General features: G+C 42.0%; 1 protein-coding gene across 4 annotated transcripts in view; it reads left to right on the forward strand.

The window, feature by feature from the left end:
- Window positions 1-12,715, forward strand: part of LOC146042541 (beta-2-glycoprotein 1-like) — a 68,477-nt gene that overhangs the window by 16,131 nt on the left and 39,631 nt on the right. For 3 of the 4 annotated variants that reach the window (XM_083162599.1, XM_083162600.1, XM_083162597.1), the window contains exon 2: window positions 11,044-11,181. In XM_083162599.1, coding sequence (XP_083018725.1) covers window positions 11,044-11,181 — 138 coding nt within the window. Of the gene's footprint in view, window positions 1-11,040; window positions 11,182-12,715 lie in introns of all 4 variants that reach the window. The other variant, XM_083162598.1, reaches the window with a different exon arrangement.

A 12,715-nucleotide genomic window follows, 5' to 3' on the forward strand; every position in this document is an offset into this window, starting at 1 on the left:
ATTTATCTTCACTGTTGGGAGGCATCTCGTTTTCCTGCTTATCTGCCCCAGGTGCCTTGCGTAGTGCAGGGGTGATTTCGGAAATGGGTGTGACTATACCAAAATTGTGACTGGACCACACAATAATGTCTCGGTGACTAAGCGATTTCATGATTCCAAATACTGAGCCAATAATATCACAAGTCATCTTTACAATACCGTGTACCAGGTTATGAGGCTTATTACAATTAGCATGCAGTGAACAGGGTTAAAAATGTAAACACTACTATCATTTATTAATACAACTTTACTATTCTGTTGCCTGGTAAATGAGGTGTTCCCATGGAAATTCTTTACAGCTGCACTGGTGACGAGTACAGTATGCGGATTTCCAGTCTATCGTTGCCTTTAGAGATGTGCAGTTTAGTTCTTTAGATATCTGAACCCACACAAAGGCTGCAATTTTTGCAGATGGAAAAAACCCTGCTGCACTGCAGGTGGGGTAGATGTAACATGTGCAGAGAGAGAGAGTTAGATTTAGAAGAGGTGCGTTCAAGCGGAAATCTAAATTGCAGTGTAAGAATAAAGCAGCCAGTATTTACTCTGCACAGAAACAAAATAACTCCCCCAGATCTAACTCTTTCTGCACATGTTACATCTGACCCACCTACAGTGCAGCATGGTTTTATCAATCTGGAAATATTGCAGCCTTGCTATCAGGTCTGAATCAGGCAATGACATGATTTTAGCTATTTTTATCCATATTCAATAAATCCAAAATCCAATACTTGGATTTTAAATCCAAATACTGAACCAAAACACTTGAGGGTGGTTTTGCAAAACCAAAACACAACACTGAAATTAGAATCAAAGCCAAAACAGGGGACTCCCAGGCACATCTCTATTTGCTATTTCTTCATATAGTTCAGTAATCACCACATTCTTAACATGAGTAATATATTCAGAGGTTTCCATTGACATCTAGTGTAAAAATATTAGTATTACATTAATATAAAAAAAGGAAATATTGTGATTTGTATTTAAAAAGCCTGAAGCTAAATATTTAGCTTATCATTTATTGAATTGATATTTATGTCAGAAAGGACAGCTTGGCTTGTAAATAATAACACTTAAGGTGCGTACACAAGGTATGATTCTGTTTTTGAGTCGATTTATATTACATATGGACTATTCAACCTGCTCTGGAGTTTTTTCTACTCCTTTTCGATTTCCACAATTTTTGATTCGATTTTCCATTCGATTTGCTATTAGATTAACGCTGGCTTCAGGCAGTCGGGATTCCGACAGTCATTACTCCAACGTCGGAATCCCGACTGCTCCCTCGTGGGGGTCTACGATCCCCATAGAGGGAGAATAAAATAGGTGGCGAGTGCAGCTTGCCACCGTGCCCGCAGCGTGGCGAGCGCAGCTTCATTGCGCTCCCCCCGCTGTGCAATCGGGATTCCGACGTCTGAGTTATGACTGTCGGAATCCCGACTGTCGGTGAAATATACCACACCCAGGCAGGAGATGGACATCGAAGTGAATGCTGCAGTGAACACATTAGATTTGCACTACAGGTTAAGTATCCCTTATCCAAATATCTGTTATCCAAATTATTCCAAAAATCATACATTCCAGAAAGTGAAAAAAATATATATTGTTTTTGCTATAAGTACTACTGGGGATGATATGTAACAGCACTACTGGGGATATATGTAACAGCACTACTGGGGATATATGTAACAGCACTACTGAGGACATATGAAACAGCACTACTGAGGACATATGTAACAGCACTACTGGGGACATCTGTAACAGCACTACTGGGGATTTGATATGTAACAGCACTACTGAGGACATGATATGTAACAGCACTACTGGGGACATCTGTAACAGCACTACTGGGGACATGATATGTAACAGCACTACTGGGGACATCTGTAACAGCACTACTGGGGATATGATATGTAAGAGAACTACGGAGGACATCATACCTCCCAACAGTCCCGATTTCAGCGGGACAGTCCCGATTATCAGGGCCTGTCCCGCTGTCCCTCCTGCGGCCGGCAGTGTCCCGCGGTGAGGAGGGGCTGTTGGGAGTCCCCCCTGTCGGCTGCTAAGCAGTGGGGAATAAACGCTGTAGGCATGCACACAGCGTCTATTCCCGCAGCCAGGGGGCTGGGGGCATGGCTAGAGGCTCACAGAGCCTCTGGGTCATGCCCCCATAGCGTCAAAATGCGGAAGAGCCGCGAGTATAGGCCACGCCCCGAAATTAGGCCACACCCCCGACATTTTTGGCACGCCTACGGCGCGCAGCAGCTACGTCCCGCCTCCTGGACATAAAAAGTTGGGAGGTGTGGGACATGATATGTAACTGGCACTACTGAGAACATCTGTAACAGCACTACTGGGGATAGGATATGTAACAGCACTACTGAGAACATGATATGTAACTGGCACTACTGGGGACATCTGTAACAGCACTACTGGGGATAGGATATGTAACAGCACTACTGAGGTCATGATATGTAGCAGCACTACTGGGGACATCTGTAACAGCACTACTTGGGATATGATATGTAACAGCACTACTTGGGATATGATATGTAACAGCACTACGGAGGACATGATATGTAACTGGCACTACTGGATACATCTGTAACTGGCACAACAGAGGACATGATATGCAACTGGCACTACTGGGTACATCTGTAACTGGCACTACTGGGGACATGATATGTAACTGGCACTACTGAGGACATGATATGTAACTGGCACTACTGAGGACATGATATGTAACTGGCACTACTGAGGACATGATATGTAACTGGCACTAAATAATTGCAAGACAATGATTGCTTAGCATTTAAATTCAGGATCTGAGATTGTACACAAACACTGTTCCATGTTTCAAAACCTTGTTTTATGCACAAATAAAATATATTTGTGTGTATTTCATGTGTGTGTGATGTGTTTGTACAACATAAATGCAAGATACCTCATTGAAATATAAAAATATTCCAAAATATGGAATAATCCCTTATCCAAAATTCTTCTGGTCCCTTGCATTTTGGATAAGGGATACTCAACCTGTATCTACTATTAGATTTCCACTATATAGTCTTGCCTGCCAAGACTATTTTTCTATTTGATTTATACTACATGGGAGCGCCCATTGGGATCTAATCTGCATAGAAAAACCAATGCCCATTCAATTTTCTATTCGATTTTGTTTCTATAAGCAAAATTGAATAGAAAAATAGTGCATATCTCACCGTGTGTATGCGCTATTATGGGGCCTACACACAGGGGAGTTTCAGGGCTTTTTCTAATCGATCTGACTTAATTTGTCTAGATCACTTAGAAAATGCCCCTTCATCGCTCCGTGTGTAGGGGCCATAGCAATAGCGATGCGTGGCTCTGTGCGTTGCTATTGCCCAGTGATTAATATCCAGCGTGCTGGTTACATCTAATTAGATCGCAAGTCAGGGACAGTGTTCTCACCGGAGAACACAAGCCCTAACAGATCGCTCAGCCCACAGCGCTGACACATCACTGTGCAGTATCGCTCAGCAAAATCTCCCCATGTGTAGGCTCCATTAGTAATGAGTCAAGGCCAGATTAAGCATAGGTGTCTGGCAGTACAGCCCCAGGCCTCTACATAAAAATAGACCCGTCCTCATGACAGCATGATGATCGGCAGCTGGCCCCACAGTTGTTCAGATTTATGCCACTGACATTCTGAGAGATTAGTTGTTTCAGAGAGTTGTTGAAAATGATAAGCGTTAATATTTCTAGGGGTATAAGGAGCAGGGCCGGATTTAAAGCCTTAATGGGGCTGAACATGTTCAAGGGTCTATTATGAGAAGTGGAGGAGGTGAGGTCAATGGAACCCATACACTATAAGTCCCAATGTCTCCCTTAATGTATACTGTAAAAGTACAAAAATTGCATTATTTTGTGTGGAAAATAAGTTAAATACGTATGATTTACTAGTTAAAAGCCTGTCAAAATGACAGCTTCTCCAATGTACATTCACTTTGAGCTGTGATGGTTTTTACTTTCACTCTGAGCTGTGACAGTTTTTAGCCCACCAATTCTACACCCCACCCCCAGTCCCTCTTTTCTCCTATCTCCAATATCTGTCTTCACGTCTCCCTTTCTTCATATCCAGCAAGTTTGAAACAGATTTGTGTCGCTGCTAAAATTGCTTTCACCTTCTGTTATGACATCTTTTAGCACACAAAGGAGTCATTTGGTCCGTTGAGTGGCCTCTAGTGGTCGTACTTCACCGCATAGAAGTGAGACATAGTTAGTCTTTTTTTTTATATAAAGATGGCCATGATGTGACGGTGAACGACCAATAATGTGTCTAGGATCCACCTGACCCCTAAATTCACCCTGGATCCTTCCAAACTTGCTTGGGTGTGGGGATCTACCTGAAAAAATTGTAAGTCTTCCGCACCTCTGTGTCTCCTGGCCCGGAAAAAAAACACCCTAGAATAATAACAGAATTGAGTTCAGTCATATCACTACCATTTTATCTGATATTCGAGGAATCAATAAACTTGGGGATGGTACCAAGGGACTGGCGCATAGCTAACGTAGTACCAATATGGAAGAAAGGTAGCAAAACTAACTTTAAAAATTATAGTCCAGTCAGCCTTACATCCATTGTGGGGAAAATATAAGAAGGAATAATAAGAGATAGTATCCAAAATTTCTTAGAACATGAGGTGATAAGTAAGACTCAGCATGGGTTCGTCAAAAATAGATCATGTCAGACTAATTTAATTAGCTCATATGAGGAAGTCAGTAGGGGATGGACTTAGGGAAATCTGTTGGTGTAATACTGCTTGATTTTGCTAAAGCTTTGAACACGGTGCCTCATAAAAGATTATTAATAAAACTAGGTAATTTAGAGTTAGGGGATAACATTTGTCTTTTATATAATTTTTATTTGACTTTTTTCTTTAAGACATAAACAAATCAAAACATACATACACAATCCTAAAAATACAGAGCCTATACAGCATAACAATTTAATATTATGACAACAATACATAAAACATTTCTATACTTTCTGCCTCTGATATTCCTATATCTCCTATTTATTGTCTCAGCCCCGCTAGAACACAACTTTCGCTCTAGTTCTTATCCTTCTGTTGCTATGAATCCTGGATATCCACATAGTGTGTCCTAATGTTATTTAATAATCCTTCTAAGTCTCAACAGTCTTTTATCTAGTGGGGGTGGGCCGTATGGGGCATCTTGGAGAAGAAAAAAAAAAAAACTACAAGGGAAAACCATGTAATCTGTGTTTATCCGTGATAATCTTGACTAAGAATCATCTTTCCAAACTTTAAAACTAAATTACCTCTATATCATTTTCAACCTTATTTTGCAAAACGACCATGGTTAGCTAGAGCATTTCATGCACCATTTACCTCATCTTCTCGGGGGGTGTCCATCCTGATCAAAAAATCGGTGGTATATGAGCATATAATGGCCCAGATCGATCAGGATGGAAGATTTGTTTTTTTGGAGTGTATAGTAAATACAGTAAGGCTGAGTCTATTAGTGGTTTATGTACCTCCTCCATTTCGATTTGATGTTGTACGGGCGGCCATGGAATTTATTGCAGCCAGGCCAGATAATTTGTTTCTCTGTATGGGTGATTTCAATTCGGTGATGAATTATGGGTTGGATATTTGGAGGCCCAGAAGGGGCTGTCAGACTGGGAATTCTACTCTTGCTGGGTTCACAGATGAAGTAGGATGGCACCAGGTTTGGAGAGAAAAGCATCCAGCAAGGCGACAGTTCTCATGCAATTTACCCACATTTAATAATTTTTCCAGAATTGACTTGGTGTTCTCCTCTAAAGAATTACTTAATAAGATCTCAGATATTGATTATAAAACGAGGGGCATTTCGGATCATGCCCCACTCATACTACAGATGGATCCAGAGCCTTGCCGAGGTAGCCAGTACTGGAAATTTCAACCGGTGTGGCTATCTCGGCTGGGAGACCTGGAAGATATAAAAATGGATATAGACGGCTTTTTTGGAATTAATATAACTTCCACAAAACCTATAATAGTGTGGGATTCCTTCAAAGCCTTTTTAAGGGGAATTATGATCAAAAAAATTGCTCAGGCCAGAGACTCAATTCAAAAGACAGAGCTGTTATTGGAGCAGGATATGTTGAATCTGGAACAAAAATTTATACTAAACAAATCCGAACCCAGTAGACAGGAATGGTTGATAGCCCAAAAAGCCTGGGTAGTACACCTCCAAGAGATGGCAAAGTTAAGGCTTCTAAAGACAGCCCACAAAACCTATTTAAATAGTGACCGTGCAGGTAAATTAATGGCTTATATAGCAAAATCAGATAAACCATCAAATGTAATCCCCAAAATTGCCACTAATACCGGTGAAATAGTCACGGAAACCCCTAAAGTGGCGGAAGTCTTTGTGACCCATCTGAGCGAAATATATAAGACTAGGTTTAATATGGGTAATAATGAATGTAAAAAATATTTACAAGATCTTATGCTTCCCAAATTATCCCAAGAGGCCATTAAATTATTGGAACACCCGATTAGGTTAGACGAGGTTGAGGCTGCAATAAAGGGGCTCTCGGCGGGTAGGGCCCCAGGAATTGATGGCCTCCCCGCAGAACTGTATAAGGCATTCGAGACCATATTGGCCCCGAGGCTTTTATATTTTTATCGGGAAATGGAGAATGAGGCCACCCTGTCCCAGTCAATGACAGAGGCGGTTATCACAGTAATACTTAAAAAAGATAAGGATCCACTTAGGGCAGAATCGTATTGACCTATATCGTTGTTGACAGTCGATGCTAAGATATATGCATCAATCTTGGCAACGAGATTGAATAAAGTTATAGATGAAATAATACATGCGGACCAGACCGGCTTTAGGAGGGGCCAGTCTACGGCAATAAATTTACGCAGGGTATTTACTTATATGCAGACTGGATACTTAGTAGATACAGAGATAGCCCTGGCTTCATTCGATACAAACAAGGCCTTTGACTCCCTAGAGTGGATTTATTTGAGAAATGTTCTGGAAATATTTGGCATTGGTCCTCGATTTATAAACAGAGTTTTCTCTATTTATAAATCTCCTACCGCCAGAGTCTCCATCAATGGGTTTGTCTCTGACACATTTCCTCTGTATCGGGGTACGAGACAGGGTTGCCCGCTCTCCCCCACCTTATTTGCTGTGGCCATAGAGCCCGTTGCGTGTAAGCTCAGAAATATTCTGTGCACGGCACGGGGGGATGGGGGGGAGGTGGGTGGCCTTGTCTCGCTATACGCCGATGACTTATTGGTGGGTATGTCCGATTATAAGAGAGACCTTCCTCAGGTCCTTTTTTCCCTTCAGGAATTTGGATCATATTCCGGCCTGGTAATAAATCAGGATAAATCTCACCTTTTAGTGGGTGCTCCGGGACGTGAAATAGAGGATTCTTATAATGTAGATAGCTATATTCCCAGAGTAGATAGATTTAAATATTTGGGTGTTATGATCTCTGCTGACCCCCATGAGTATGTCACACTTAACCTCTTTCCATTGATAGAGGATACTAAACGAAGATGTAAAAACTGGATGAAATTTCCACTGAATATTATAGGCAGGGTTAATTTAATCAAAATGATAGTTTTACCAAAAATATTATATGTGTTACAACACTCTCCCATCTATATAACCAATTCGGTTTTTAGGAAACTGAATGGGATACTATTGTCGTTTATTTGGAAGAACAAAACTCCTAGGATTAGGTGTGACATACTTAAGAGATCGAGAGATCGGGGCGGCCTCGCCTACCCAGATTTCAAATGGTACTATATTGCTGCCCAATTGGGACACCTGAGGGAGTGGTTTGGGGAGTCAGATCAATCGAAGGAGTTACTAAAAATGGTGGAGATGGCTATTCCTGGCTGCTCACCCGTACAGGCCATTCTAACAAATAAGTGTCGGAAAAAACACCCACCGATCCTTAACCAAGTCATAAAAATTTGGAAATGGAATAGTGAGAATCAGGGTTATAAAGGGCTAGACCCAGACACAGCGATCTTTACACTGGGCCCTATGGAAAAAGTGGAAATACAGCAAGGTAGGGTTAAATGGGATCGGTTAGGAATTAAAACTATAGGTCAAGTTACGCATCAAAATAAAATAAAACCCTTTAATCAGCTCCAGGAAGAATTTGGAGCAAGTATGAACATGTCTTTCCGCTATCTCCAGATGAAGAGCGCCCTAGAGGACTATTTTAAAACATTCCATATGGAGATACAGGATAATCCACTAAAAAGTTTTATTAAGAAAACAGGTAAAGAAAAGTGTACTTCTAAGTTCTATAAACAAATATTAGACATATCTCAGATGGACCAACTAGAATCCCTTATGAGGAAATGGATGGTGGATATACCAGATTTAACAACTGAGTTGTGGAAGAAGGCTTTAGTTAATATTAAAATATCTACCAACTCGTTAAGGGTACAACAGATTCAATATAATATCATCCACCGATCCTACCTAACTCCAGTTAAAATAAGTACTTTTTCAGGTAACAAGACTGCTCATTGCCCTAAATGTAAACAAAGTGGAGGTAATTTTTGGCACTTATTGTGGCAATGTCATGAGGTTCAAAAATTTTGGTTGGAGATAGGAGGAAGGATGAGCTGTCTTGGGATACCCCAGCAGGAAATCAATCCTCTCTCCTTGATACTGGGAGTTTGGTCACATGGGGTGATGTCTGTAGATATGAGGCAATTGGTTATTATTTTAGGTTCACTGGTAAAAGTATGTTTAGCACGTACATGGATGGCCAAGAAAGCCCCTAGAATAACTGAATGGACTAACTTGGTCAACGATGTCCTTAAGCACGAGAGAGAGATTTATATCACAAGGAAAAATATTGATAAATTCTATAAAATCTGGGGGGTATGGATTCATTCTAACTATTATAAGTCATAATAATGTTATAAATTTTCACATATAGACTATTTGAAAGTATAGGATAAAATCGCACTTAATTTAAAAACACAATGTAAAAATAAGGTAGGGGATAACATTTGTAATTGGATTAAAAACTGGTTGCACAATCAGGGACAGGGAGTGGTGGTAAATTGCATACATTCCAGCTGAGGTAAGGTCCAAAGTGGAGTCCCGCAAGGTTCAATATTGGGACCCACCTTGTTTAATATATTCATTAATGATATAGGAAGTGATATAGTGAGTAAAATTGCAATATTTGCAGACAACAATTGAGTAAGGAAATTAACTCAGGAGAGGATGTGACTACACTACAAAGTGAATTCATTAAACTGGAAAGGTGGGCAGAAAGGTGGAAAATGCAGTTTAACATTGATAAATAAGTAATTCATTATGGGAACAAAAATGAACAAGCTACTTATAGGCTAAATGGAGTTATTACAGGGAATTCTGCTGTAGAGAAGGACTTGGGGGTCATCATAGATGAAAAATTGTGTATTAGCACACTGCTCAAGTGCAGCAGCAAAAGCAAACTGGACACTGGCATGCATTAAAAGGGAAATGGTTTCAAGGGATGCTAATGTGATAGTGCCGGTACTTGTGTACTAGCACGGCGCCCATCACATCGCAGACCATAAGGCATACGATGGTATGCGATGCGATATTACGAGATGGCAGTCGATGTTATACAATTTTAAATTGTATACCATCGAATTGTATGGCATTGTAGGCCATTGTATCGCATATACAATGGTATGCAATTTAAAATTGTATAAGCACCCTAATGGGTTTTCAATGTTAAAAGTGCCCCCTATAACCTAATAAACGGTGATGGGTGCTTAGTATGTTAAAAGCACCCCCACTATGAACGGCAACCCGAAGCGTGGCGAACGCAGCGAGCCCGCGAGGGGCGGCGTAACGCGCCCTCCGACCTTTTCATACCCCCACTATCCACGTCGGCGTGGAGTTGATTTTATATAGTGTGGCGAGCGCAGCGAGGCAAGCACAGCGAGCCCTGCGAGGGGACGCGTAATACCTGTGAAGTAATGCACGTTCGCTCGCCACACTTCGGGCTCGGTTGTTCGCTGCGCTCGCCACACTATATAAAATCAACTCCACGCCGACGTGGATAGTGGGGGTATGAAAAGGTCGGAGGACGCGTACCACCGTCCCTCGCGGGCTCGCTGCACTCGCCACTGCACTTGGCGTTCATTTGGGGGTGCATTTAACATTGTAAGCCCCCATTAGGGTGCTTATACAATTTAAAATCTTATAGGGGGCTTATACAATATAAAATCGCATCACATCGGGTGTATGGCATGCGATGCGATTATATGTCGTGCGTCTAAATATCGTGGGCACCGTGATAATACACAAGTACCATAGTGCCTCTTTACAAGGTATTGGTGAGACCACACTTGGAATACTGTGTTCAGTTCTGGGCACTGCACCTTAAAAAGGACATAAAGGAACATGAATTGGAACAGGTACAGGGAAGGGCTCTGTACCTAGAATCACTAGAGTGCAAAGATAGGTTAACCTGGCTGAATGTGTTTTTACTGGAGAAAAGGAGGTTGAGAGGTGATATGATTAGTATGTTCAAATACAGGATTGGGAATCATATGGAACTGGGAACTGGGAGATGATTTTATCACTAACAGGCCCCACCCAGTGGGGGTGGTTACAGCAACTACTGTTAATGTATTTAAATTAAAACTGGATTAATTTTTGGCCACTAAGGGAATCCTATAGATATGACTTATTTAAGTCAGTAGTTATAACTCAAATGGGTTGAACTTGGTGGCCTAACGTCTTTTTTCAGCCGTAATTACTATGTTACTATGTTACCTTTCAGGAGTATGTGCAAGTATGTTTACACATACTGTACTGTATGATACAAAAATAAGTAAAAAATGATTTTAGATATTGAGAACATTATCTTTTTGATTAGTCAATGATGGAGAGATTTCTATGATTATTTTAATCACATACAATCAGCATGATTTATTATAACTGCTTGATTGTGTTTTCTAGCAGGTGTTGCAGATGTCTGCCCCTCCAGAAATGAGAATCCCGAAGGTCAGACTTGCCAAAAAGCTTGTACAAGCCACCTTGACTGCCCGAAGAGGAAGCGATGCTTGTGTGACGGTGACTGTGGGATGAGCTGTGTCATATGTACGTCTACTTATATACTTAGTATATTGTTACACACTTACTGCATTTTGTATCATTATGACTAATTGAATTTTCTCAAAATGAATCTAGTGCTTATTTTTGTTCTCCAAATGTTTCTACACTGAGTGCTAATTTATATGGTCACTGGGATTGGAATTCTTGATCTCACTTAAGGTGTATATACACACTGGGGGGGGGGGGGGGGGTTCCCAGCCTGTATGCCAAGCCATGATACTGAAAATCTGAAAATCGCTGGGTTGAAAATCGCTCAGTGCATACACAGCAATTTTCCCCCTGTCCAAGTGATTTTCATGGGGGTGGACGGCTTTCCATAGGTATGTACGCTATGGAAAGTCATCTACCCCAGTGCTCATGGCTCATCGCCGGGTCATACACACTGGGCGGCTTTTGAGCTGAAAGCAACGCAAAAGGTAAAAGTGAGCCATTTGTGCAGGTGTAATTTAATTGTTCAACTACAGTACCCCTTGCCTACTTTATGGTCCAATTAAAATGATGCCACACAGTAGCACAATTACACAACATGTAGTGCCCCTTATTCATATTCCACTACATAGTAGTGTCGCTTTTTCACTAAGTAGTGCCCTTTAGTCAAGATACGCTACACAATAGTACTTCTGACACATAATGCCCACAGTAGTGACCCTTATACAAACAATGTTCACAGTAGTGCCCCTTATACAAACAATGTTCACAGTAGTGCCCCTTATACACATATCTGTCTCTGTCTTTCCAGCAGCTCTATGCCCTATGTCCCTCCAGCAGCTTCCCCTCCTCTGTGTCCCTCCCTCCCTCTCTCATCCTGTCTTCAGCATCCATAGAGCGTCCTTTTCTTAGTGGCCCTTCTTCACTTCAGCGGGCTGACGGCATGACATCACATATAGGCCCTCATTCTAGTTTGTTCACTTCCTTGTGCCTTCGCACAGGGAAGCGATGTTCAGTGACTGCGTATGTGCATTAGCATTTATGTGGTAAATTGCTTATTTGCCAGCCTGATCGCACCTAGCAGTGCGGGCAGAGGGGGGGGGGGGGGGGGGTTGTGAGGGTTAGCGTCCATGGTAGCGCCAAGCATTTCATAGGTGTCCCCATGCATACGCTGGCCATTCCCCATGGTAATGCGCTGGTAACGTGGGTGCGGGGAGGGGGGGGTGCAGCTGATTTCAGCGAATGTCAGCCCGCTTCCCGAACTGGGACCCGCAAATCTAAGACACCAAAGAGGCGTCTTAGGTCTGCGAGCACTTGCAAATTTATTAGATGGTCGGTGACCATCGAATGATTTTGCCCCTCGGCGTGCAAGGATGGGCAGGCATTCGTGCAGGTGGCGGCCGGTGTTTAGATTACCCTCACAGTGTTTAGATGACCCGCACATCAGCTTTGTGGGTCAACCAGAATGAGGGCCATAATGTGCTGGAAAAGGAAGCTACTGGGACAGGCTTTTCTGTTGGAATTACTGTGCAGGGCTGTGGTGGTGGAGGAACTCCGTGGGCGGGATGCACTAAGCGAAAAATGTGGTTAA

The sequence above is a fragment of the Crinia signifera genome, chromosome 19 (genome assembly GCF_055691185.1).
Source record: "Crinia signifera chromosome 19, ASM5569118v1, whole genome shotgun sequence".
Taxonomy (NCBI): domain Eukaryota; kingdom Metazoa; phylum Chordata; class Amphibia; order Anura; family Myobatrachidae; genus Crinia; species Crinia signifera.